We start from the raw sequence: 26,994 nt of genomic DNA, 5'->3' as shown, positions 1-26,994 counted from the left end.
CAGACCTGTCACTCATCTCCCAGCCTCCCTCGGGATCAGTGTGACCCGGGAGACATCCCCACATACTGCACCAAGGGGAGACACAAAATCTGTAAAAAATAAACAAAGGGAAGAACAGGTCTAAGATCTACCAAAAGCAAAGATTATTTTTTATATATATATATATATATATATTTTTTTTTTTGTTTCGTGTGTTTCCCTCAGCCAGCAGGTGCCTCTATAGAGCCAACGCTTTGCCTGTATCAGTAGGAGTCTGTGGCACAGCACTAGAATACCTGCTTTCGAATGATAATATGGCCTTTTCTTTCTCCCGTGTCTTTTTCCCTTTCCCCTTCCTCCAGCCCATGGTGAGCCCCAGGAATTTGCCGGTCTGGACTTCCATTCCAACCGCCACCCAATGTCCTTGGAGGACGGTGGCAGGAGAGAGATTTATATATGTTGACGCACACATATCGTTACTATACATCCCACATGAGGAAATTTTGCCTGTGACACAAGGGAAGCGGCTCGTTTTGGGGAATGCCTGCGGTAACCCCAGTGAGACAAAAGCTGCCTTTTTTTTGCCCTTCAGATACCTCCCCAGAAAGCAGGGTGGGGTTTGTGTGGCAAAATCTTCACCCCTGCAGTACGACACCCTTCTGCACGCCGGGACACCGCTCGGCCCGCGCAGGCAGGCCCCCTGCGCCAAGGTGGGTTGGCACTGGACAAAGAGAAAACCCAACAGAGGATAACCCCCCACCCCCCCACCCCGCACACACCTCTCTACCACTTAGGTGCTAAGAAATCTCTGTATCTGAAAAGGATACGAAAGGGACGGAGGATGACTGTGATCGCAGTTTGTCCCCTGCTGCCCCCTCCCCCCAAATGGCTCTGCTGGACTTTGGAGCGATTCCCACGGGCAAGGTGAATTTTGACCCGAACGTGCATCCATCGGCGGGGCAGAAAGGGTGGAGGAAGCGCGGCCCGTGCGGCGGGGGTGAGGGTGGGGGGGGGGGTGGAAAGCAGGACAGGGAGGTTGGGGCGACGAGTGCCGAGCCGCGGGGGGCTGCGGTCCCGAGTGGGGCGGGCGGGGAGGGCGGCGGAGGGGGCGCGCACCCCTTTACCTCCGTGGCCTTTTCGCCCGGCGCGGAAGGATGGGAGGGGAGGAGGGAGGGGAATCGCCGGGGAGGGTGGGACTTCTCCGGAGCGTCTCTCCCCGCGGCCGCGCCGAGCAGTTGCAGAGCGCCGGCGAGCGGGCGGTGGGGCGGGCGCTGCGCAGGGAGCGGGCGCTGCGCGGAGCCGCCGCTGGAGTGCGCGGAGCTGCGGCTGCCGCCGCGCCGGGGGCCAGGAGCGCACACCGCGCCGGCGGGGGACAGCGCGCCGCGGGAGCAGCCCTCCCCGGGCACCGGGACCTGCTGTTGGCTTGCCGCCTTGCTTTATCCTCTCGTTTAATTTATTTTTTTTCCCACCTACACTTTGATCCGCTGGGATTTTTTTTTTTTTTTTTTTTTTTTCCCTCCCTTTCCTGCAGAGCCTCCCCCCGCCCCAGTTCCCTCCCTCTCTAGCCAGTTTGGATTTTTTTTTTTTTTTATATATATTCTGATTATTTTTTTTTTTTTTTTTTTAAAGCGGTGGACAGAGAGAGGGAGAGAGAGACAGAGAGAGAGGGCAGGAGGAAAACGCTCTGTTCGTCCTCTCCGCCACCACCACCCCGACTTGCGGAGAGGGGTCGGGCCGAGCGGCGGCGGATCAGCCCCTTCCCCCCGGGGAGGCGACCCCGGCTCGGGGAACCGCCGGAGGCAGCCGCCGCGAAGAGGGGGGCGCAGGCAAAGAGAATGCATTGAAACTTTCCGCGCAAACTTTGGCGTGAGTGCGCGAAACCGAGCGAGCGCGGCGCGGGGTGCCTTGCCTGCCCCGGCGCGGGGAGAGCGGCCGCGGCCGGGCGCCGCTGTGGAGCTCGGACTGCCCGGCGGCGGGGGCCGGGCGGCGGCGGCGGGGCGGCCGCGGAGCCTGCGCTCGGCCCGGCGGAGCGCCCACCGAAAGCAGCAGCGGGGGCCGGCGGAGAGCCGGGCTTATGGAGGGGTGAAACCGGAGACCCCGAAGAGGAACCCCACTTCCCCCGGAGCCCTTCGCAGCGCCCGGCCGGCGGCACCCCGGGAGGCGGCGGCGGCGGCGGGCACGGAGGAGGCGCGGGCGAGAGCGCGGCGGGGCGGCGGCGGGGCGGCGGCGGCGAGGCGGAGCGCGGCGGGCCCCGTTCCGCGGCGTGCGCCGGCAACCATGAACTTTCTGCTGACTTGGATCCACTGGGGGCTGGCGGCGCTGCTCTATCTGCAGAGCGCGGAGGTAAGCGGCGGGGGCTTTGTGCCCCGCGAACGGCGGGGGGGGGGGCGGTGGAAAAGAGTTTTTCCCCCTCCTTTTTTTTTTTTTTTTTTAATTCCTCGATTCCCTCCCCCCCCCCCCCCCCCCCCCCCCGTTGTTTCCCACCTGCTTGGTGCGGTGCCGCCGCGCTGCTGGCACCGGGTGGGTGCCTGCAGCGCGCACACGTGTGGGTGCGTGCGTGCAATGCTGCAGCTTGAAGGGGGGGGGGGGGGTGTGGGGGGGTGGGGTGTGTTGGGGAGGGGGGGGGGGGGGCCGGGGGAGGAGGGTGGCGAAGCGCTGCCCGGCGCTTCTCAGGCCCCCCGGAGCAGCCGGCAGCGCCGTGCGGAGTGTCCGCGCACATGTGCGCGCATTGCACCCCGGCGGCGTGTGGGGCTCCGTGGGGTCCCGGTGGGGCCGTGGCCGGGCCCGGGACGCTGCGCGGCTCGGCGGGGCAGCGAGGCAGCGCGGTGGCTTCTTGCATCAGCCTCGCCTCCCGTCCTCGGGTCTCCTGACATTGCAAAAGGGTGTTTCGGCGGTATTTGCCTTGGGTCCCGGCTCGGGTTCGTGCCGCCGAGTGGAGTTCAAAATATCTAGCTGGAAAAACAAATAGAGATCAAAGAGGACAAAATGGATCCTGAATTTCTTCCAGACTGAAAAAAAAAAAAAAAATCAAAATGCATATCTCCTACACCGAGATTACAAAACCACGCATTTTTCTCTTCTCTTCCTCCTCAGTCACTTTTACTTTTGCCTCATTGTCATTCCTGAGGGGTTAGAAACCAACTCTTCCTCCTTTTCTTTCTCTCTCTCTTTTTTTTTTTTTTTTTAAGAAAAAGAGGCAAATTTCTGTGCAAACCTGTCCAATAAATCTCTCTGTTTTCTGAAGAGTCAGAGGGCTGTGTTGCCAAGAGATATTAAGGGGTTTAGACACAGTGCCCACGTGAAAGTGGCTGTTCACTAGGCGGGCACGGATTATGTTTTAAAGGCTATAACAGGTTAGTTCTCTCCTGCCATTTCTCCTCGACACTTGGAGAGAACGTGGGCCAGATCATCTCCCACAATCGTGAAAATAAACGTTGCTTGCAAACTAATCAGTTATTCACATTGTTTGTTCAGCACCGATGCTGGAAGGTAACTCCCCAATTAGGAGCCATTTCGGCTGTAACTGAAGTCATGCAGGCACTGCACGCTTTGTTTCTAGCCTGTTATATCTCTACTTTCTCCAGTGACAGCCGCACGTTAGGCTGTGCTCAGTGGGAACCGAGGCGCAGCTCCCGCTCGAGTGTGGCACGGAGCAGCTCCGTCCTGCCTGCCAGATTTGGCTTATGGGACGATTCTTTCCGCTCTCCAAGACTTTTTCCACCGTCACCTAAAACGCAGGCTTCTTCGCCTCCCGGCTCCTTGGTAAACTTGTACAGTAGTGTCTGTTCCCCGGCTGTAGGTTAGACAACTCTGTATCTGTGTGTAGTGATAATACCCTTTAACCCTCCCCTTGCTCCTTCTCCCCTCCCCTTCCTCTTCCCCGGAGGAGGAAACGGCGGATCAGGTAGAGTCCAGGTCTGGCTGTCCTCAGGAGTCATGTAAAAGCCTCCTGCTGCCTTTTCTCCTAGGCAGGAGGATGGTGCCAGTGAGAAAAGAAAGAGGATAACGGTGGGGAAAAAAAGTAGGGAAGAATTATGGGGTGTTGGTCGGACTGAGGGGGGAAATGTTGCAGGGATAGATACATGAGAGACTGGGAGATGTTCAGATAGCTGGGTGATGCGGGCCATATAAGTGCTCAGGCAGATCAACGGTGAGGTCTGCCCTTTGGTTCTGTCCTTATTTGTCCGTTGATCACCCGGGCACCACGGTGATGGGAACATTAGAAATACCAGCAGATCTCACATAGGCAGCTTGACGATGACTCTGGGCATGGCAGAAGGCATGACTCTTCACGCTGGGACTAGGGTTTTGTGCTTTGATGATAATATTTATCGGTGCTGTTAACCTGGATGTTGTACTGAGTAAAACCTATCTAGCTAGCCAGGCATGATGAAGAGCATTAAATAAAAGCCCTAGCAGAGGCTGAGTTGGCAAAGTGGGGTCCAGTGCGTGTCAGGCAGCTTTCCTGAAGGTGAAGGAGGCAGGAATCACGGTGCTCCTCTGCTGAAGGTGGCAGGGGGACAACTCCTTACTGAGGGAGTTGTTACGGTTGCGCCTGCAGCAAGGCTGGAACGGTGGAAAATTGTGTCACGGTCGGGGCTGGGCGGCACTGATGCCACAGGTGTCTGCTTCCACTGGTGGCAATAGCCTTTCTGTGCAGCAGAGGGAGGAAAAGGTGGTTTTGCACTGCCACCCTTTCAGCTGTTTGCCCGTGCTGAGCTGTGGTTGCACAGTCCTCACGCCCCACGGGGTCAGAGAGGTTGCGTAGTTGTCCCCTTTCTTAAGGAACGGGGGCCGGTCAGTCGTTCCCCATCTTCCTTTGTCTGCGGGTCTTGGCAGCAGCCTGGTGGCAGGTCACCCCCGACGAGGGTCTAGGGACTCTTCCCTTCCTGCCCTGAACTGCGGAGGGACCTCGATACGCCAGCTGTATTGCCACAGGGAACAGGCAGCGATCAGACACCGAGGGAGGGAGAGCGAGCCTGTGACTAGACTGCTAATGATCGCACACCCACCAGGCTCCCTGCCTTTGGTGTGCCTCTGCGCCAGGCCACGATGGGGAGCCACCAGAACCTGCTTCCCCAGCCCGCAGGCAGCCGGGAGGCAGCGGGTCACCTTCCCCAGAGCCGCTGCGGGCCTGTGCTCCCAGGACAGGCTGGGAGGAGGAGCGCTCCTTTGGGAGCGGGGGGGAGAGGGAAGCCGGTGCTGACATCTTGGAGGGGCTCGCCAGTTCCTGAGCAGCAACCCCAAATCCGCTCTCCTGTCCGTCCTGCTCCGTTTCAGAGGTGCCTGGGCTGTGCTGGCAGCTCACGGGATTACTGACCTCGGTCTGCATGTACAATGGCGAAGGAGTGCAGTGAGTCCTGTCCAGCCCCCACCACCCCCCCTTAAGTAGAAACCGCTGAGAAGAATTTCTAGCGCCTAAGACGAAAAGTGCCTTAACTCCTGTCCCAGAGTCCCTCTCAAAGTGGATGGATTGTTTGTTCCAGTCCTAAACAGTTACAAAGCTCTTTTAATGAGCCTGCACAGATTAGGGGGAGGGGAAAGGAGAGAAAGAGTGCTGGTGGTGGTGGTGAGAGGGGTGATGGCTAGAGAGGAATGACTTGATTAACCTTTTCTCTCCCTTCAGAGAATAACTTGCTTCACACAGGGACTGGGAGAGAAGAGGGATGGGGAAGGTGCAGACGTGCGGGTGGTGTGAAATGGGTTTATTTGTTAGGGAGAGTTTTACTCCACTGCGGGACGTGCATTTGCTGTGACCTGCAAAGGGCACAGAAAGGAGCTTCCCCTTGGTCAGCCCCAGTCCCAGGGTCATTTATCCCGCTCTTGAGCCCAGGGGTTGATTCCAGACCTCCGTGAAATGTTGAAAATCTATTGGAAAGAAACTGTGTTACAGAGCTGTTGGGTAATGCCAAAAGCCAGCAGAGGAGAGCGTGACCTTCAGGCTCCCACCGAAGGGCAGGACAGGCCTGCTTGTCCCTTGGAACGTGTTTGATTCCCCATTGCTCTGTCTGATAGGTAGCAGGCTGGTTTAAAGTGAGGCACAAGCCCCTGCTTTGCCTGCTGTTCTAGTGGACAGGCTTTGAGGACACTAGCCACAGGTGAAAGGCACTGCTGAATGGGCAGAAAAGTTTCTTGGTATAGTGAGCAGAGAGCGTGTTACTGATAGGTCTGGCAAACCTTTTGGGTTTCTGCTGATAGCTCCATTGGGAGTGCTCAGAAGCTCTCTGCAGACTTCGTACGGGTTTTGTTTCCTGTCGTCGGGTGGGATTGCAACCCAGGTCTGAGTGCTGGGAGGCTGTTCTGGCTCCTGCTCCAGTACATCAGGGGCAGGGCGAGGTGGTGGCCAGGCACAGGTGAGCAGTAAAAGCGTGTGTCTCATCTGGGCACCCTGTGTGTTTGCATGTGAGGAGGCGGTGGGCTTGGCAGCCGGCTGGGCAGCCTCACATAGAGAATGGGTAGAATGACCCTCAAGGTGTCTCCGAGCTAATTTTGCTCAGTCCATCACGGTCATTCTGTGTGTGAACCAAAAATCCCTCTGTGAAAGGTCTTGGGGGCATTGTGACTTGGATAAACTGACTTGGCTCGTGATCCTCCTCCTGTGCTACGACACAGATGGAGGCTTTTCTGCCCTTCATGCGCTTTTCTTTTGACCCATAGATTGTCAGGCGCTGAGTGGCTTTGGAAGGCTGCTGCAACCTCCGCTGCCTCCATTTTGTTTGTGCTGTTGCAGTGACCTTCACACTTCAGGAATGAAACTGTTTCTGGGAACCTGCTTTTTAAACTGTTGTCACAGCACTGAGGTTGGGCACACAGCCCTCTCCTCCCCAGAGAAGAAGTAGATCCAAACATGGGGGGTGGCTCAGGTCTGGGCCGGTGAGTTATGCCCAGATACAGAAAGTACTTAGGTTGAAATGAGAAGCAAGGAGTTTGGTCAGGGGGACCTTAGACAAAGGGGGCTGTGCACAGACACAAAGGAACGGCTGGGAGAGGGGCTTCACTGGCTCTCTTGCCCCCCTCCTTTTAAAAGCTGACACTCTGGGCTGCTTGGGTGGCGGTGCTGCCCTGTGCACGGAGCTGCTTAAAAGACCATAGGAGGCAGGTTCCCGTTGGGAGCTTGGGGTGGACTTTGCCTGCTCAATTCAGTTCTGTCTCCAGCTACGAGATCAGAGGGCCTTTTTCTAAGCCTAAATACAGCACACCGCTGATGAAGCAGTATTTTGTATGTATTGCCACTCTCTTTTTGGGCCTCTGCTGAAAGGCAGCGGGTTCTGGGGCGGATGGCGTCACACAGGTGGCAACATACCTCGAAGTGAAGACAGCAGGGCGTTTTTTTTTTTTTTTTTTTTTGCTTTTGATTCAGAACAGAACAGCAGGGGGAAACCTGCCTTGGCTGGAAAGTTACGTCAGAGCTAAAACCCTCACGCAGAGGAGGAAGAGTGGAGTTTTTGTTTCACCTGGAATTAAAAAAACTTCCTTAGTAAGGCGGTGTAACACTTCTCCATCCCAGTCCGGGGGTGGGTTACCTGTTGCCACTCCTGCTTGCGTCAGCAGTTTGGAAATGCCGCTCGTCCCAAAAAGCAGCAGGAGTGAACACAGAGCTTGGGGCCTTCTTGTTTTTTGTCCAGGGGAAGCCGCGGGGAGGGCAGGGATGGGAGCCACGCTGCTGCTGGGCCACGCAGGGGCTGGGCACCGGCACCGTTAGGTGAGGGCGCGCGTTGCCCTCCCGTGCAGAGGAGAGGGGGGAAGCCCGGGCGGTTTGGTGGCGTCCGTCCCCAAAGCGGTGCTGTCACAGTTAATCGCCCTGACACCCGGCCAGATACCAACACCTCGGTGGCCACCGCTGCTCGGCGACAGACATCTGTGACATTGAGAGGGGTGCGATGCCCTTTCGCGCCTGGCCACCCTTCTCTCCCCTCAGCCCTCCGGGGCCGCGTTCACCTTGACGGGGGAAATGGAAGCTTCGCGGGGGGGGGGGGGGGGGGGGGGGAAGAAGAGAGCGGTGCCCGGGCCCGTGGGTCACGCCAGCAGTGGGAGGTGACCCCTGCTATTTCTCTCCCCAGGTTCGCTCTCTGGGTTTTGATCGTAATCCCTGAAAGCTCCTCCCGAGGGGCGCGTTTCTCCCTCGGAGGCCTCTCTGGGGCCCGCCGCGCTGGAGGCCCGGCCGCCTCCCTCCCGCCTGCCCCTTCCCTCGGCCCGGGGCCGTCCCGCCCGCGCCGCCCGCGCCCTTCTCGGCTCCCCGGGGGGACGGGGAAGCGGGGGGGGGGGGGAACAAAAGGTCCCTCTGTGCCCGCCGGGGCGGCCGGAGGGGAACGGCTCCACCTCGGGGGGGCGCGCCCTCCGCCTGCCGCCCGGCGGCGGGCCCGGCAGCCCTCCCGCGCCCCGGGACGGCGGAACGGCTCCGTGTTTGTGACCGATTCTCTGTTATCTTTGCAGTTGTCGAAGGCTGCTCCTGCCGTGGGGGATGGGGAGCGGAAACCCAATGAAGGTAAGCGCTGGGCGGCTTCCCGGCGGGCGGGGGCGGCCGGGGGGCTCGGGGGAAGGAGGCCCGAGCCCCGGGAGCCGCCGGCGGCCAACACCGCCACCTCCCGGGGAGCGGCGGCGGCGGGAGCGGGGGGCTGCCGGCGGCGGGCGACGCCGCCATTAACCCTGAGTTCGCGGCGGCCGCGCCGCCCCCCCCCCCCCCCGTGTCCCCCCGCCGTGGGGCCGGGGCGGCCGTGGGGCCGGGCCCCGTGGGGGCCGTGGTGCCGGGCCGCGGGGTGTCCGTGGGGCCGGGCCGCGGGGCCGGGGCGTACAGCAGGGCCGGCCCAGCCTGCTGCTGGCTTCCCACAACTCTGAGGAAAACTGCGTGCGTGCGCTCGTGCACATACACGCGCTCATTTATATATATATATATATACACACACACGCACACACACAGAGGCGCGCACACAAAGAGCTGAGTAGCGGCGAACAGTTTGCTAGGGATTCGCCACAGTGCTGAAGGGATTTGTCATCTTCGCCGCCTGCCTCTTCCCTGGCGGCGCTGGCGGCGCCCGGCTGGGTGGCCAGGGCTGATCCCCAAACAAAGGCCGAAGCAGCGCCCCGACTCTCCCCAGACGGCCAGGCAGCAGGTTTCTGGGGGGAGAGGAGGAGAAAAGGGCAGCCCAGGATGATTTTCCAGAGTCATGTCTCCTGACAGCCCTAGGTAGCTACCCTCCTTCCTCCGTCAGGGTATTGCTAAGCGCTGTACAGAGCCAAGCTCCAAAAAATACACCCTTTTACTGTGGTTTGAGCTATCAGGCTGAGCAGATTGAGGGGACAGCAGTGTGATCTGATAGGTTGTACTTAATTTGTTGCTGGTGGTCCAGTACAGGTGGGACTGTTGCCTGGTGAGGGAACAAGGTGATGCCTCTTGTTGTGATTTTCTGTCTCTCTGGCTACCCAAAGGACAGGCTGTGGCATTGTCCTCTGCCTCATTGGATTGTGTGAGTAAATGTAGACCAGAAGAGCAGTCAGCCCCCAGGTTAGTCAGAGATGCCTCCAGCGAGTGCCTTGCCTGGTGGAGCCCTGTGTGTTGCAGGAGGTCAGCTTTCTTTCCGCAGTCCTCAGTTCAGAAGTGGGGTAAGAGGGCTGTGGACTTTGGAGCCTTCGGGCTGCTGCAAGACCATGCTGACCATGTTTTCCCCATACCTTCATAGCAGAACAGACCACTGACTGTGTGGCAGGGTCTGGTGAAGGTCTTGCAGGGTCCACACGGGTTGTGACCTCCAGCGTCATTCCAGCTGGAGGTCAGCAGAGGGCTCTAGTAGTGTGGGCCCAGATTGGCTTTTTTTTTTTTTTTTTTTCTCACTCCATTTCAATTTCTGTAACTTTATTGGTGTAACAGACTGTATGTGCGTTACCAGAGGCTTGTGACAGTCTGTGTTTGGGATAGGTGTCCATTTTACATGGGCAAAATTTCTGTTTTGCTGGTGGGCTGCTGCCTGTTGTGCTTGACCCTTGCTCCTGTCAACAGAAGTCAACAGAAGAAGGTTCAGTGACTCCAGAGGGATCAAGATGGAGCCTGCTGTGAGGCTTATTTTGGTAGCCAGTCCTCTGCTGTTGGTAGAAAAGAGCTAGTGTCCTCATCTGTGCCATTTGCTGTGTCCGACTGCTTTCCTGGGGAGGGGAAGAATCAAACAGAATTTAATTCCCTGTCACAAGAGGGATGATGGGATCGCCAGAGAAGTTGGTCTGGCCCTGTGAGCGCTGAGACTTTGGTGCTATTGCCTTGATGCTATTTCTGGTTCTGCAGTGCAGATATATCTGCGAGCTAGAAATCAGGACTCTTGGCATTACCTTCCTGGTTCTACTTCTGTCCTGCTATATGACCTTGGAGGTCCTTACTCTGCACCTCAGTTTCTCCTCTGCGAAGAGGAGATGATGATGTGGTTCTGTTCCACAAGAACACTCCCACAGTTCCTTCCACTGAAGCTCTTGGGGGCTTTGGGGTTAGGATGGAAGGTGATTTTGTGTCATTGGCCATTTTGTGCTTGCTCTGAGATGTCAAGCTGTGACAGGTTTTTATTTGGGATGGACTTACTCTCATTGGAGACTGTAATTTTAGCTTCAGCCCCTACCCTTTTGTGCTCAAGAGAGCCTTCCACATGTTTTGTGGCACGGGAAGTTGTAGGGGAGTCAGACAAACACTCTTTGTTTGTTCCACGAGAAAAGATTTTCTGGTATAAATAAAGGAAACCACCAGCACTTGTGGCTGCACTTTTATTTTTAAAAGAACAGTGTGTCTGTATTGCTTCTAAGCCATTGACGGGGAGGGAGGCAAAATGATCACAGACTTACTCCTTTTCTAGTTTAGCATGTTCCCACTCGACTGCTCCAAATTTGGATTTAATCCTGCCTGCTGTGGCTATGTCTGCCCTGAAGAGTTAATGTGGGCCCTCACTGGGTTTTAACCTTACTTCCCCCTCCATTCACAAAGAAGAACCTCTGAGTCAAATCTGGAGGTGTTTTGCAGGGTAGGGGTGTGGGTTAAATGTGGGATTAACTTTTAACGTGGGCTGAAGCCCAAATTGCAGGAAGGGAGCAGGCCAAGTGGTGTTAGTCCTTCAGTGACCTTCCTATGTTTCCCCATGAAAGACAGACCTTCTTCCAACCCTGACATAACCAACGGAAGGGAAGCACAAACTGAATCAGTTCGGCAAAGTGTGGAATATGTCTCCCAGTACGTAGGAGTAAGTGTAGGTACGGTAGCAGAGGCATGGCTTTGCTGTGGGGATGGCTGCACCTCAGTCATGTGCTCTGGTTTGGGTGCTAACTGTGCAGGTGAACTATGGAGTATTGCACAGTCTCCGTGTTAATGCTCTGTGTCCAGTAAAATCAAGGCAGTGCGCCTTTTGTGGCAGGATCTTCTGACTGGCAGCTGGAGGAAGATTCCCCGTTTCCTTTTCAGAGGCTTATTCAGACTTTGGAAAATCATCATACATTAAAGTAAGGGCAAAAACTCCCAGATCCTTCATGGGGAGGATTTAGTCCTCTCAAATCCCCCAGATCTCAAGTATAGTCATTAGGTTGCAGCCGTGAAAGTAAAGGCTCAGCAAAAGAGGTTGAATGTGCTGTTCTGTGGCCAATCTGTAATCTGGATTCTCTGGTGTAATCCAGCTGCTTTCACAGTGCAAACATTTAGAAAGCGTGGCAGATGTGAATCAGTTTTCTACTCGGTTTTGGTTTCTGCCTCCTTTATGCCCCAGACTACTGTGGTGAGCAGCATTTGATCTGCACAGGTAACTGCCACTTTCCCTCCCTCTTTTCTTCCTTCCCTCTCCTTGACGTAGATCTGTAAGCATTTTGATCCAGAACTGTGCCTTTACTGCCACAGTTCCCAAATCCTTTCTGCTGTCTTAGTGTGAATAATCAACAGTGCAGTTCAGCGGCTGTCATTGTGCCTTCAGAATTTCCCACATAGTAAATTGTTCAACTTGTTGAAACAGAGGAGGTGACTAAGGTCACTGAGAAGGGGAACGGGAAGAAGAAGGTAGCTGCAGACAAGATAGGAGAACAAGCAAGAGGCATACTGCAGTTAGGGGAGGAGGGAAGAGGAAGGCAAGGGACAAGGAACAGAAACATGCTGTCTTCTAGATGAGGAATACCAACAAGCAGTCCATGCCTGCCAGGCTACATTTCCCTTTCACAAGCCACTTTCTCTTTTAATAGCTGCTCACACTCTCTGACACTTCAAACTCCCTGGATGGAAACTCCTCCCCTCTTGTACCCGCTCTCAGCACTGTGGCACTGTCAGCTCTGCATGACCTAGAATTAACTTTCAACAATTAACTGCGGGCTGTGAGCTCCAAGCCCTGCAGCTTTTGCATTTTTGTGGCAAAGTAACCTTTATGCCAGTTTGTCACAAGTTCAGGGCACTTTAGAAACGCTTACTGGAGACCATTTTTTTCCATGATGCAAGCAGTTTGCTCTTATCACTCAGTTATCAACCTTGGTGCTGTAGGACTCTGCATACTGTACAGGTGGATCATTATAGTGCATAACAGCATGGGGCAGGTACTGTCTCTTTGTGTGTACTCTTATCCTCTGCTCCATTTGAGACATCTTCCTTTGCCTGTGTGCTGGTAGAGCTGGGAGGCCTGGAGGGCTCCAGGTACTTGCTGTTTGCAGAACTGTACTAGCAGCTGGGTTTTGTGTGTGTGTACTTATCTATCCTATCTCTCATCTCTTTAAATCTCTCCAACCCTTGACCAAGCAGCAAAATGAAGCTTTGGCAAGAGAGTGGGAAACATTGTGAAACGCTTGTGAAATCAGTGCGGATCGCAAGCATTTAGTGTTTGCTCCATTCTTAGGGAAGGCAGGGGATAATGGCAGATCCACCCTGTTCCCCCTCCCACACTGCCTCGTTGTGGTTCAGTAGCCAAGTATACGGTCTAGTTAATCCTGGAGGTGCTGTGGGCTTGCTTTGAATCATTCAGTGGGTGGTTTGATTCCTTGGTCTGGGAAAGTGGTCAATGTGGAGACACGTAGGCTGTGACTTGTAGCAGGTGCTGTCGTGGTTCTGAGGTGGCCTGTTGAGGTGGATGTTCTGCATGGGCAGAAGAGGTAGCTAACAGGAAGAGTGAAGATATGTAGGTGCATTGTTCAGAACTCTCTGCCTGTTCTCTGAAGTGTCTCTGCACAGAGGTCTGTAGAAAGGATGCTTCTGGCTTTTCCACTTGCCTTATAAAACCCGCTGGGGCATCCACTGGCTGTTTTGAAAGAGGGTAAAAGGCAAACTCTGAAGGACCTTAATCTGGAGTGCAGGTCATCTGCAGCAGCCTCAGGTGCTTTTTGACTGAGCTAATATGCTTAGTGGCAGCATATCTGAGAGTATGGGGGATAGCGAGGAAGGGGCTTGGGGAGGAGGCACGTGTGGGACTCATCATGGTGCCAGGGAGGCAAATAGTGAGGCTCTCTTGTCTATCTTGCCTCTGGCCTGAAGCAGCAGTAGGAAGAGATTGTCTTTCAGAGACAAAGGACTCAAAGCTTGCAAGACTGTAAGTGAAGAGCATAGGGTAGATGTGTTGCAACTGTTTGGCTTGTTTTAAGGGGCGAAGTACTAGACATTCTTGAGCTAAGTTTGCATTAACTTATTCCCTCCATTCCTCCTTTTAGTTGTCAAATTCCTGGAAGTCTACGAGCGCAGCTTCTGCAAGACAATTGAGACCCTGGTGGACATTTTCCAGGAGTACCCTGATGAGGTGGAGTACATATTCAAGCCATCCTGTGTGCCTCTGATGAGATGTGCGGGTTGCTGCGGTGATGAGGGCCTAGAATGTGTCCCTGTGGATGTGTACAACGTCACGATGGAGGTGAGGGCCGAGCTTGCAAGCTGGCATGCTTGGGTGGGAGGAGGCAAGTCAGCCGTCACTGCCACCCCAAGTCGCAGTTCCCAGCTAATTCAGAGGAAGGGCAGCCTACCCCAGGGAACTGGAGGTTGTTGGATCAGGAGGGCTCACCTCTCTCCTGACCCTTGTGCCCAGCATTACACCATGCAGGGTTAAAAGATGAGCTGCCCACATCTATTCCAGGCTAAGAGGAGAATCTGTTTTTTGGCTCTGACCTCACTAGTGCCCGAATACAGTAGCTAGGAGCATGCAGAGGAGCATTTCTGCAAAGGAGTACTTCATGTTTAGAGAATGCAAAGCAGCATTTCTGATGGTGTTATCTCCGAGGCCCCAAAGAAGATACTCCATGGGCCCTTGCTCCACCTTCACTCTGCATTTGATTCACACAGCTGCTCTGAAGGCAGCTGAGTAGTGCAAAAGGGGAAAGCCTGTCAGTACTCTCCCGGAGGGCATGTGAGGTCAGCCTTTACCTACAGAGCAGGGGATTTGGGTCATTAGCTACATTGGCACAGCAGGGGTGGAAAGGGGCTCTAAGAAACACACTGCTTCAGTGTCAAGTGGAAAAGCCTTTCTGCCTCTGGGCGTCCTCCTTTGTTTGGAGGCTGCTGAATTCATTCAGTGGAAGAGATGGAGATGACCGTGGCAGCAAAGGCTGGGCACATGGGGAAGATGCAAACTCTGCTTTAGGGAGCTTTGTCTGCCAGCCTGGATACCAGCTTGTGTCCACAATGGTGCTGGTGTCCAGTACCCTTAACCTATAGCTCCCTCACCTACTTTTGTCCCTCAGCCTCTTGAATAGCCACTGTAAATATTGCCATCACTTTTTGATATGGATGAGAGACGTGCAGGACTAAGTGATTAACCAGCAAGCTCTTTTTACTTCTCACTTGAGCTGTGTTTGAACTCTGGCGGAGAACTTGTCTGTGCCCTTCCATGGTTCCCCATACTGCTGGCACTTGCAGGCTCCAGCCTGGGCCAGAGCATACTAGCATGGTGTAGCTGGGGATGGTTTTCTTCCTACCATTCCTTGCTGAATTACAGTTTTTGGCTGGTATGCCCACATGCCTGTAAAGGGTCAGAGGCCCTTGAGCAGATCTCTGGTGCGAACGCTAAACCTAGTGGTCCAGTCAGGTTCTGGGTTGAGAGACTGCGACAATGCATGCACAGCTTCTAATACAACTTCCCTGGAGGCACCTGGGGCTGGGGGGACGGGCAATGTCGGGCTCTGCAGGGCTGTTTTAAGCACAGATCACCAGATTCACTTTGTGTGTCGAGTCACTGAGAAAGTGAGATGTTATCTGGGAAGGAATGGTGGCTTAGAGAAAAGGAGTTGGGTATTGAATTTTTGCTTCAGGCCTTTGCATTAGACTGAGGTACGCTTCTACCCGAGAGCAGGCCGGATACTCCGTTACTGTCTCTCTAGCATTGACCAGGGCTGGCTCAGTGAGAACCTTGCTGTGGTGTTACGCCCTCTCCCATGCCTGTCTCCAAGGCAGTCCACCAGTGCTGGCACCTTGCACACATGAGCGAACAGAGCTTTGGCACGAGTCTGGTGTTGCCGCTTGCTTGTGATCAAAGGCCTTCGCTGCCTGGGAGAATGGGGCCTCAAAGCCAGCTCAAACTCGGCCATGCTCTTCCCAGGAGCACCTGGGGTGCAAATGCTTTGCTGAGCAGCAGGCTGATTTGGAGCTGTGAATATAAATAGTGAATGGGCAGTGACCCTCTCTGTTTCTTTCATTCCAGATCATGAGAATTAAACCCCATCAGAGTCAGCACATAGCGCACATGAGCTTCTTACAGCACAGTAAATGTGACTGCAGGTGAGAATGGAGCAGCACTGGTTCCTCTTGCAATAAACTTACTCTGAGCCTTTCCTTTTTTCTGCCATTGGGTTGGGACTGTTGTCCAGAGGCTTCTGCAGTCTCCTCAGTTGGTTTGCAGTGGGATGGCTGAGCCTGGGAAAAGAAGTCCTTTGCTGGCAAGGCTCCTCCATCTCTAGATATCACAGGTGGACAATGCTAGCCTGCAACCTGGGGTCTTTTGGCACTGGCTGCCAGCGAGGTGCAACAGGAGAGCAAACACTTTGAGAAGGACCACTTAACCTGTGCCATGGGCATCCCACAATGCCAGCTGTACAAGTCCTTCCCTGGACTTGGTGGGAACTGGGGATAATATTGGAAGCATATGTGGTAAGCTCCCTTCTAATGAGGCCTTTGTTCTTTCTTCTCCCACAGACCAAAGAAAGATGTCAAAAACAAACAAGAAAAGTAAGTGACAAGCCTTTCCTCCTTTCTCTTTTGGTGGTTGGTTGGTGTTTCCTCTCCCCACTGCCCCTTGCCCTTTTCTTTGGTTGGAGATACTCACTTTGCGAAGGTGTTTTTGGAAATGGCATATGATAGTGCATGGGGCGACACTCTGAATCCATTCCAGGTGGGCACAGAAACCCAGATCTGACGGTCCTTCCTTCATACCCCAGACCTGGAGCTTGCATGACCCACAGCCATGGCAGTCATTCCTAATGCTTTATCCTGAGTCAGGGAAGTCCCGTCGTGTGTGTCCTACCAGAATGGATTCAAGGTGCAGCCCCCATTCTCCCTTCCTTCTTCCTGGGGTGTTTCTGGTTACTGCAAATCGCTGCCTTTCTTTATTATTAATTTTTTTCTTGCTGCTTGAGTGAGTACTCGCTGGCTTCTTTCACAGCAGCTTGGGTAGGAACTCTGCTGGCTACAGGGAGAGGTGGCAATAGAGGCCTGGTGGAGGCAGGACTGATGCCATGCAGGATGTGATGCTGGTTTTGGTTGGGTGGGGGCCTGGGAGGGTGTAAAGGGAGGTGGATGTCCTAGCTGGGTCTTGGTGGAGGCTTTCATGAGAGTTTTTTTTTCAATCTGATGGATTTGCTCTGGTGACCTGAAGAAGGTTAAGGCACAACCTTCCCTTTCCTTCCTGCCCAAAGTCAAAAGGTTGTGGAAAGTAGGGAAATAAGTTCTCGTCCTGCAGTAGTTGCAGGGACGATCACAAAATGTGGAACAACATTGAAAAGAAAGACTGACCTCTCTGGGCGAGAGGGTCAGCTGGACTGCGCATGGCTGGGACAGTGACTCTGCCATTTAGAGGTGTGGAGTTGGAGCGGAAGGGGGTGAATATAGGGAGATGAGGCTGAAACAGAAAGAGAGAGCAAGCGGGAGAGTGAGAGAACTTCTTTCACCCCTCTCCTGGTGGTTGTATATTTCTAGCTGCCTTCCAGCCTCTCCTCCTCCCCCTGGAAATCTGCTCCCGGCTTCATCGGGCTGTGTGCAGCCAGCACTCCTCTCTGTGCAGGGCTGTGTCGGGAACGGTCGGTCTGCGTGGCTCTGTGGTTTGAAGGTGTGCGAGAGAGTTGGGTCTGTGTGAACTCTGGTGAGGATGGGATGTGGGTGAAGCAGCCAGCCCGGACTGTGTTGCATTCCCTTTCCTCTTCTAACAGCACCTTGCCTGCTCTTTGCTGGTTCTGCGCTCCCCGGGGAAGGAAGGGAAGGGATGGGAGAGATTGGTGTGCTTTGATTTGTGCTGGATTGAAAGTCTGTTTATATTGGTGCCCCTCTCCTCCCTTCAGGTTGATTTTCCTCCCCTCACCGCCTCCCCGTGACTCCTGACATATAGGGCAGAGGCTGGGAGCAAGCTGATGCTCTGACACTCATTGCAGTGAGACGACTTGAACAGGGCCTAAGAAACACCTATGGTGCTGTCCCTTCTGTCCCCTCATGTCCCCTTGACAACTTTCTCCCGAGGTGGACTGTGCCAGGGAACAAGGGAGCCTTTGCTGAACTGCCACAGTGCTGGGGCTCACTTGCCTGACAAGCCCTGGTGCTTTGCCGAGGGCCTTCTCCTTGCATGCCTCTCCCTTGGTCCTGTGCTCCTGTGCTGACATGGCTCAAGGAGCAGCGCAGGCTCCAGCCTCCCTCCCTCCTTCTGTTCTCACTGCCCGGTAGGGATCCATGGTTAGTGTCCAGGCCTGCATGCCCTAGCCCCTGCCTGCCCAAGAGTCAGGAGCACTTGGTGAATTTTTCAGAATGGAGTCAGTGCCTTGGCTCTGTCTGCTCATCTGTCTGGCAGATCCATGTGGAAGGCAAGGGGAGGGAGAGAGGGAGGGAGGGAAAGGAGGGAAGATCAGAAAGTGCTTGCTGGTTATCTCCTGGGTGTCATAACTAGGTCAGGCCTCCCTCTTACCCCTTTGGTATTCAGGATGGAGACTGCCAGAGGGGATGTTAGCAGACATCCAGCGAGGTCTCCTGGAGTCCTCCAGACCACAGACAGGATGTACAGTGGGTGAGCAGAGCCTTCGAGCTAGATCGCCCAGTCCCACACAGCGCTGCTGTGCAGACCAGGTCTCTCCCCTTGTCTGCAGGATGCTGAGGCCAGGCCCCGTTTGCTCCCATCCCAAGGCAGGATTACCACCGGCCCTGCAGAGGAGCTGTTGGAGCTCAGCTGCCCCCTCCTAGGCCCAGTGCGTGAGGTCAGAGCGGTTTCCTTTTCCCCGGGGAGAGCCCCTCTGCTCAGGTTGCCTCTTGTCAGTCAGTGTGTGCCCACGCTTGTCGCCTGGAACAGTCGTCTGCACCCACTGCGCTCGCGTCACGCTTTCACGAAGCTTTCTGTTCCTTCCCCCTCACCCTCTGTCCCTTTCCCACTGCCCCTCTCTGGAGGGGGGCAGGTGCCCCCCTGAGGCTCCAGCAGATCCACCTCTCCTGGCAGCAGCCCTGCTGGAGGTGGTCCCTGCTGAGTCCCCTGGCGTTGGCTTGGCTGTGGGCAGGCTGGTTGTGGTGCTGGCAGGAGCGCAGGAGAGCTGGTGAATGCGTGTGCGAGGTGGAGATCTGTGCTTCGGCCCCGGGACTTGCCCTCCAGTCCTGCCTCATGTGCTTCCCCCCTCCCAGCAAGACACATGGCTGTATTTTTTTTCTCTTCTTCCTTGCGTTTTCTTCCGTTTTCTCTCTCCCTCTCTCCCTTTCTTTCCTTCTCTCTCTCTCTCTTTCTCTGTTTTTTTTTTTTTTTTTTGTTTTTCTTCCAGAAAATCAAAGCGAGGAAAGGGGAAGGGTCAAAAGAGAAAGCGCAAGAAAGGCCGGTACAAACCACCCAGCTTGTACGTTTGTGTCCTCTGCTTGTAGACTCTCTTCCTTCCCTCTCCCCAAACCAATCCGCCTGCTTGCTGCTCACTCAAATCTCACCCTCCCCTCCCAGTCACTGGTGGGCTGCAGGTCCTGCAGGGGCAGCACTGGTGGTGGCACCGCTCTGGCATCTCAGGGTATCTCAGGGAAGGTGGCTTTAGCTTGCTTGGCTCTCTAATCATCAGTGGCGACCACCTTCCCAAGGCGCAGGAGCGCGGGTGGGTGGGCGAGCGAGCACCCTGCACCTCTTTTCCACGCCTGCCGATTGCAACTCTGCCACCCGCTTTCCCCCACTCGTCTCGTGCCCTCACTGCTACGGCGACTGGCGACAGGCAGGCTGGCATCTGCCGTGCACGTGTGTGTGTGCGTGCGTGCGTGCGTGTCTGGTGGAGTCACAGGCGGAGAGGAGAGGTGGGACGGTGGGAAACCTGAAAGGGGGTGCTGGGGAACTTGGGGGGGTGCTCTCTCTCTCTCTCTTTTTTTTTTTTTTTTTTTTTTTTCCCCCCTCTCTTTCTGCTGAGTTTGGTGGCTTCTCCCTGTCTCTGTCTCTTTCTCTCTGCCTCTGTCACGGTGGTTCACAGAATTCTGCATTGTAAATTCATGGCCCCTCTATAGGAGATGTCTAGGTGGCAAGGCTGGGATGGGGCTTACAGAAAGGAAGGCAGTGCTGGGCTCAGGGGTAAGCACATGATACTGGAGCCCAGCTGCTTTCCAGGGGAGGAGAGACCCTGTGTATTTAACTCATTTAGCCGTTGGCCTCTTTCTACTCGAATAGCCCACTTCAGAGAACTCCTTTCATTGATACGTCAATAGCTGGTTGGGACCTCTCACCTTCCCATCCTCGCTTTCCCCTTCTTCCTCCCTCTGGCCTGTGCCAATGGATCCAATGCAGCATTTGTGAATACTGTGCAGAGAGCCTGTTTTCTTTCTCTTTACGCTAATGCAAGGGGGTGCTGTCCTGGGGCTGCCGGGGTGCTGCTGGAAAATCCATCAGCCCGTGACACTCCAGTGGGCAGCATGGGGGCTGTGGGAGGGGGGCCAAAGGGATTGCTTTGATGTTTAGGGTGTTGCATGTGTATTTTCTTTCTGCTGAAGCGCTGTAGCTTAGACATCTTTCCTTTTGCCTTTTTGCAGTCACTGTGAGCCTTGCTCAGAGAGGAGAAAGCACTTGTTTGTACAAGATCCCCAGACCTGTAAATGTTCCTGCAAATTCACAGACTCACGTTGCAAGTCGAGGCAGCTTGAGTTAAACGAGCGCACTTGCAGGTTTGTGTCCTGAAGGATGAAAGAGAAACACACAAAGAGAAAGAGAGAGAAAGAGAAAGAGGGGGGGAGCTTGCTTCCTGCTGACTTCTGGCACCAGTGCTGTATGATTACTTCTTTTCTCTGTCCTGTGTGGGCCAGAGGGGGCTAACTGAGATGAGGACAGAGTTTCCCTGTGTCAGAGGGCGGCTGTGCGGTTCAGATGTGCTGTCAGGACTTGGACAGGGATGGCTCCCGCAGACAGGGTGTCTGTATCTGAGGTATCCTTTCCTGCAGAACAAGATAACGGAGTTCATGTTGCTGAGGTAGCGAGGGGGGGTGTCTGTAGCCCTCTGCACATTATCTGTATGCAACTCTGAGCGTACTGTTGGACAAAGAAAAATCCTTAGCTGACTGGGATTTGACCACCCCTGTCTTCCAAGCCCTTTTTATGCGGCTTGTGGACACTCTGCTGAGTGCAGAGTGAGGAAAGCCAGGCCGGGAGCCTCCCTCAAGGCTGTCCCCACATTCTCCTTTGTCTCTTTGTTCTTCTAAAAGCCAGGGAGAGCAGCATGTCCTCTTAACGCTGTGCCCAGAGTTCCCCATCCATGTCTGGACCAGAGTTGTGGTTTGAGGGGCTGCACTCAGGGCTGTGACGTGGGATACAGCAGGATTAAGTCTGTGTCTAGGTGAAGGCGGACAGAGGTCTGTATTTCAGGAGTGAGGTGGGAGATGCAAAGGCACTGTCTGCTTAGTGTTTGTTCAGAGATCCATGCTGTGCATGTGTCATCTGGGTGCTACCTGTCACACACCATCTGAGGCGTGGACATGTGCAGAAACTGATTCCTGGTTCTCACCTGAGCGCTTTGGTGAACTCAGTGGGGTTTCTTAACTTGCACCAGCTGCGTGTCCATGTCTGGTGTGGGATCATCCTACCTATCTAGAGAGAGACATAGAAATGGGGTTGCTAACGAGCCCTTGGCTGTGGCTGAATTTAGGTCCCTTTCACAGAGATGTAGGAGATTCCTCCTGTCGAGAGAGTATTGCAGCAGCAGTGACTGAATGGGAGGAGGTAAGGGAGAGAGATCCAGGGTCCTCTGTGGCTACATCCTGAAAAAGGAGACATCATTTGCCTCCATTTACCTGCCTGGAATTGGCTAGGTGACTAAGGTTGCTACAAATAGCAAGTGCTTCCTTTAGGTATGAAAATGCTTTGTGCCCAAACCAGAGAGGTGTTGGCACTGCTAGCGTGGTGGAGACTGCTCTGTAGGCAGAGGAATTTTCTGGGGTGCTGTAGTTTCAGTGTGAAAGTAATTGATGTAGGGGCCAGAACAGAGCAGCTTCTGGAGTTAAACTTCTCCCAGTGAGCATAACCCCTGAAGCGTGAGACCAGACCTAACTTTGGCCTTTTCCCTCTGCTCCTGTTCCCAAACCTCAGAATAACTGGAAATTACCCTGTGGGGTTTGAAGGGTGAAAAATACTAACAAGTACAAAGAGAAAACAAACAATACCCCAAAGAAGTCACGGTGGCAGAAAGGGTTTACTAGTTTCTCTTACTAGTCTCTCTCTGTGGTGGGCTAATTGGCACTAAAGGAGGTTTCCAGAGTTGGTGCGTTGGCCAGAATGATAGGAAGGAGTCATAGGAAGTGGGTAGCATATCCGTTTCTGGATAAAAAGCTGGTTATGCTGAAGTTCCTCATGCTCTTTCTTGTAGAATTAGAATTGAGCCCTACAGGGGAGGGTAAATTCTCATTTCTCCTGCTGCTTCTTCAGGCTGCTGCTGCTGTTCTCTGGTGCTAACCCCTGCTCATGGCAGCTAGTGGAATGAGAGGCACTTTCTTTTCACTTTCTTGCCTGCATGAGGCCTTGTTGTCTGTGCTGCTTCCAACCCAGACAACAGGCTAGGTGGAGAGCTGAGGGAATGTGTCTTTCTGCATGCATTGCTTAGCCTTGTTTTCCTGTGTGTTTGTGTGTATCTATGTGTGCATGGTGTGAGAGGGTACAAACAAGACACTCAGCTCATCCGTGAGGAAGCCTCTGATTCTGCTCCTAAATTTACCCCTGTACCAGTATCCCCCGCCCCGCCTAGATGAACCTGGGAAATAGAATTCATTGACCCAGGCAGGGGTCGAGATTCTCAGCTGTTTTGCCCCATCTGCACAGCACTTCACCCCACCAGTGACGTCATGCCATGTCTTAACATCATGTGCTCTTAAACGCATTAGCCACCTCCCTTCCTTCCCTTCCTTGTCCCACTCACGCCCCCATCACAAACATTAACCCCTCCTCTCTTTTCTTCCTTCCCTCTCCTCTCTGACAGATGTGAAAAACCGAGACGGTGAGCAGCGGAAAAGAAGGGGGAACAGCCCTGTTTCTGGAGCCTGATTTCTCGCCTGGACAGAAAAAAAAAAAAAAAAACAAAACAAAACACTAATCCAAATGAACCCTAAAAATGAAGGATCGGTAGAGCACAGCACTTTCAGTACGGACGATGGACTCCGGAAGGAACATTCCCCAAGGCACCCGCCGCACAGAATTCACCTTTGGGTTTTGAACTGTTTTATTTTATTTTTCTTTTCATGCTGCTAAATAACAGAGCCAGGAAGACTATAGGGGTGTATTTGATGGGTTTTCCCGTGCATACATATATATGTGTGTATACATGCATATACATATATATATATGTATATATATTTTAACCACATCTATATATACATATATGTATATCTTAACCACACACACACACACATATATATATAATATATATATATATACTGATTATTTTTTTTAACATTGCTAATGTTATTGGTGTCTTCACTGGATAATACTCGACTGCTGTGGACACAAGCGGGCTACTTGGGGCATAAGAAACAAGCTAAGACTGGACTTGAGTAGAAGCGCTGGGTGTAAACTTCTTAACTCTAACTGACTTGTGCGGCCTCCGCTGTTTCTCTGTAGAGTGTGCTGTACCACAAACCACCTTCTCCTTGCCTGGGACAGGGAGGAGAGGTGATGGAGAGGATGGGCAGGGAGTTCCAAAGAGCGGCATCCTAGGGTGCGATGGGTCAAAGGCCAAGGAAATGGCCATCTGCGTGATCAAGGATTCCTCCTCCCCTCTCTTCCCCCAACCTTCGCCCTTACTCGTCTCATAACCTGCCTGCCTCGCTGGGACATGGGATGTCAGTGTACATTTTGCGTTGACTTTATTCGCTATAGAAACTTTGCCAGAGAGGCGTGCTGGCTTCTCTTAAGGATGGTGGGCAGCTGATGCGCACTAACTTTCCATTCGAGGAAGTATCACAGGAGTCTAGATTTCCCGCCCTTGGTGGCTGCAAAAGGACACAAGGCCTACAGTGTGCTGAAGCAAGAATGGGGACCGGTGCATAGCCACACAGTTATTCAGCACTGTCTGCTTTCTTCATGCACAGAGCTGCCACTCAAGAGCATCCAAGATGCTTACGGAACATTTCTGGAAAGGGATATTAATCAAAAGTATATACACAGTAGGGGGGTGTGTGTGTGTATGTGAATGTGTGCATTTGTGTCTGTGTGTATGTACGTTTGTGTTTTTCTCTCTTTTTTATATATATATATTTATTTTTATACATATATATATATAAAAAAATAATATATATGTATGCCAAGATTGAAGGGGGGGAAAAAGAAAGCAACTTTTGCTGCCTTCGGTTTGTGTGCCCAGTGTGAATGACCCTTAAGAACGTCAACATTTTTTTTATGATGTACTGTAAATATCGGGCCCCTTTTCCAAGTCTTGGGCTGGGGAACCAAATGTGAAGGCAGCTGGAGTCCCTAAGCCATGTCTGAGAATCTTGGCTATGTGTGTATCTGCAGTATATGCTGTGGTGTATGTGAAACCCACCTTACACACGCGCGCACACACACACCCCCCTGAAAGTGTGTTTGTACATCTATGTGGATATATATAATCTAGTTCTGTGATTAAAATTATTAATAATAATAATAATAATCAAAAAGGTACTCGGTCTGTGTCAGAATGCTGCCAAACATCATCTGCAATTGAATTTTCAACGCCTGATAATGTACAACACGGAAAGCTTCCAAAAAGACAAGACAGTCTAAAAACAGACTCACAAAATGCGACTACTAACCACTAGGAACTCCCCATCCGACTGATGGCTTTCAGAAGGAGAAAAAACACAAGGGTGGGTGCTTGCATCTGCAATGTATAATACTCATGCTGCATCGCGCGCAAGACAGAGGCTTCCGATGGGGGGGAGGGAAGAGAAAGTGTTTTATATACTTATTTAATATCCCTTTTTAAATTAGAAATTAAACAGATAATTTAATTAAAGAGTAGGGATTTTTCAGTATTCTTTGTTAATATTTAATTTCAACTATTTATAAGCCGTACCTCCTTTTTTTTTTTTTTTTTTTTTTTTTTTTTTATTTGTACTGGTTGTGTATAAATTTAACCTTCCTGTTGTCCCGTCCCATCTCTCCCCAATTGTTGGCAGAGTCAGTAGCATGTTATGGGCAGTTATTTAATTAATTTCTCTAACACCTACCCCTACACATTCCTATTGAGACAAGGGTTAGATATACATCTACATACTATATATATATTTGGCTATGTGTTTGTATATATATATATATGTTTATGTATATGTGTGATTCGGATTAAATAGACGCTACGATTTTTTTATATATGTAAAAAAGAAGAAACAGGAAAAATAGAAAATTCTACATCTTGAATCTCTCTCCTTTTTAATTTTAATATTTGTTATCATTTTATTTATTGGTGCTACTGTTTATCTGTAATAATTGCGGGGAAAAAAGATATTAACACTACATATTGTGTCTAGTGAATTTTTTCAAGATATTCCTTAGTACATATTTATTTTTAAACAAAGAAATTACAGATATATCTTAAAAAAACGACGACGACGACGACAAACAAACTTTTTTTTGTATTAAAGAATTTAATTCTGACCTTGATTTCCTTTGCCTTCTCCTTCTGCCTTGCATCCTGGTTTTCTTCCATTGTGTAACAGACCCTCCAGCATTGCCTCTGGAGGCTACAGGGCACCAGCAACCTGCCAGTCGGACTCTTGGATTTGGGCCCAGAGCCTCCAAAAGCCTCTGGGTACCTACAGCCCGTTGAAATGAATGGGAGGTAGGCACCAAAATCCTTGCGTGGAGCTCAGCCCAAGTTCCCCGCTCAGTGAGAAGAGGGTGGTCTGATGGGCAGGAAGGAGGGGGCAGGACTCCCGGGTTCCTCCCCAGCCTCTGCCGCCAAGGAGCGCGGTGATGGTCCCGACCCTGCCTCTGGCTTGTCAGGAGCCCAGCCCCACGTGCTGGGCGCTGTACGGGCACGAGTGAACGCGGTCACGGTGGAGCTTACAATCCACGATGGAAGCGGTGCTCTGAGCCTGCCCTTCTCCGGTAACGGATGTGGTGGTTGCAGCTGGAGCAGCGGCTGTGTAACCCGCTGCCAGCAAAGAGCTCACCTGGACGGCGTCGAACAAATTTCCGGCTCTGACAGCGCTCGTTGCTTCGTGAGGGATCTTGCTGCCGTTGCATCTTTTGTGACGTGCTGTGGGGCCTGGTGGGAGGTAAAGCTCTTTGGAAGTGGTGTCGTTTCCTCATCAGCCGTGGAGGTGAGTGTATCACGGGTCAGTGTGGCCATGCTGGAAAGGAGCGGACAGGATGTTCCTGAATGTCTGGGAGGTGACTCACCTGGGTTAATACGGAGCACCGAGTTCATGGCTGCCTCCGTCCTGCTCTCCTGAAGGTAAAGGATCTGGCTTTAATTTAGGGCGGACTTAGGTAGCTCCACGGGTGGATCTGCAGCCACAACCCTCTGCAGAGGGCAGAGTGGAGGAAAGAGGATGAGTACTTGAGGAGGGTCTGGTTTGTCTTGTCCGGTATCATCTTGAGTGCAGCAGTGAGGCGAGAAGGTGAGCGGGGCCTGTCTGCGGATGCTGCTGCGTGAGGAACTCAAGAAGTTGCTTTCCTTCTGTGTTCACCACCGGCTTTTGATTTGTGAGGATCTATGGGCTGTTTCGCAGATGGCTGCGGAAGGTGGAAAGGACAGCAAGCCTATCTTCAGTAGACCTGCTTTGCCTCTGTGCGACCTGGGAAACGTTTACAAGTCATCAGCTTGAAAAGATTGAAACTGGCAGGTCGGTGTTGCTTTCCTGGGCTGAGCTGGATGTGAAATCTTGGCATGATGGAACCTGGGTCTCCCACCCTACTGTTGGTTGCAACATGTCAAGCCCTGCCTGCCGGTGGTGAGCTGGGCTGGCCGCTCCTGGTGCCTGAAGGAGAAGAGCACGTTGCAGCCCTCTTTTTTTCCTGCCTCTGAGGGCTCAGAAGTGGGACATTTGCAGAGCCAGGTGACCAGGTAGCCACTTACTCCATGAGACAGGGGCTGCACCTGGCTGGATGGCACGTTGTTTCGGCTGGGATGACTCTACCCGCTCAAAAGATGCGCTTGCGTGTGGCTGCAGCAGAACTGAGGCAGCTGCCTCAAACCACTGCAGCGAGAACCTGCCCAAGCCAGCTCCGAGTGAGGTATCTGGGGCCCTGGAAGCAGTCCAGCTCTTCTCCTTTATCCTCCAGGGTGGATGTAGCTGGGCTGTCACCTTGCGTGAGGAGAGCGTTTGCAGCTTGATGTCGGGGGGGGGGAGCTCAGCCTGGCTGGAGAGGCTGCCCGGGAGTGAGGACCCTGCTCCCCAGAGCGCCCGGGATGCAGGAGTGTGGCTGCCCCTCACCCTGCCCAGGG

General features: G+C 53.1%; 1 protein-coding gene across 5 annotated transcripts; it reads left to right on the top strand.

Annotated features, from left to right (window-relative positions):
* The first annotated feature begins 846 nt into the window (after positions 1 to 846).
* VEGFA (vascular endothelial growth factor A) lies at positions 847 to 25,112 on the top strand. Of its 5 annotated transcripts, none has more exons than XM_042789714.1 (9): positions 847 to 903; positions 1,609 to 2,322; positions 8,413 to 8,464; positions 13,615 to 13,811; positions 15,591 to 15,667; positions 16,082 to 16,114; positions 18,889 to 18,960; positions 20,120 to 20,251; positions 22,549 to 25,112. In XM_042789714.1, the coding sequence occupies exons 1-9, from the start codon at positions 865 to 867 to the stop codon at positions 22,568 to 22,570; spliced, it is 1,338 nt and encodes a 445-aa protein (XP_042645648.1). In that variant the 5' UTR covers positions 847 to 864; the 3' UTR covers positions 22,571 to 25,112. The 5 variants fall into 5 exon arrangements, with proteins under 5 accessions (XP_042645648.1, XP_042645649.1, XP_042645650.1 ...); XM_042789718.1 differs by lacking the exon at positions 847 to 903 and adding an exon at positions 16,278 to 16,424 and having other exon boundaries at positions 1,232 to 2,322; XM_042789715.1 differs by lacking the exon at positions 18,889 to 18,960.
* The last annotated feature ends 1,882 nt before the right edge of the window (positions 25,113 to 26,994 follow it).

Source organism: Tyto alba, unplaced genomic scaffold, assembly GCF_018691265.1.
Source record: "Tyto alba isolate M040663 unplaced genomic scaffold, T.alba_DEE_v4.0 Super-Scaffold_16, whole genome shotgun sequence".
NCBI classification, from domain to species: Eukaryota; Metazoa; Chordata; class Aves; order Strigiformes; family Tytonidae; genus Tyto; species Tyto alba.
This window is presented reverse-complemented; position numbering and strand designations above follow the sequence as displayed.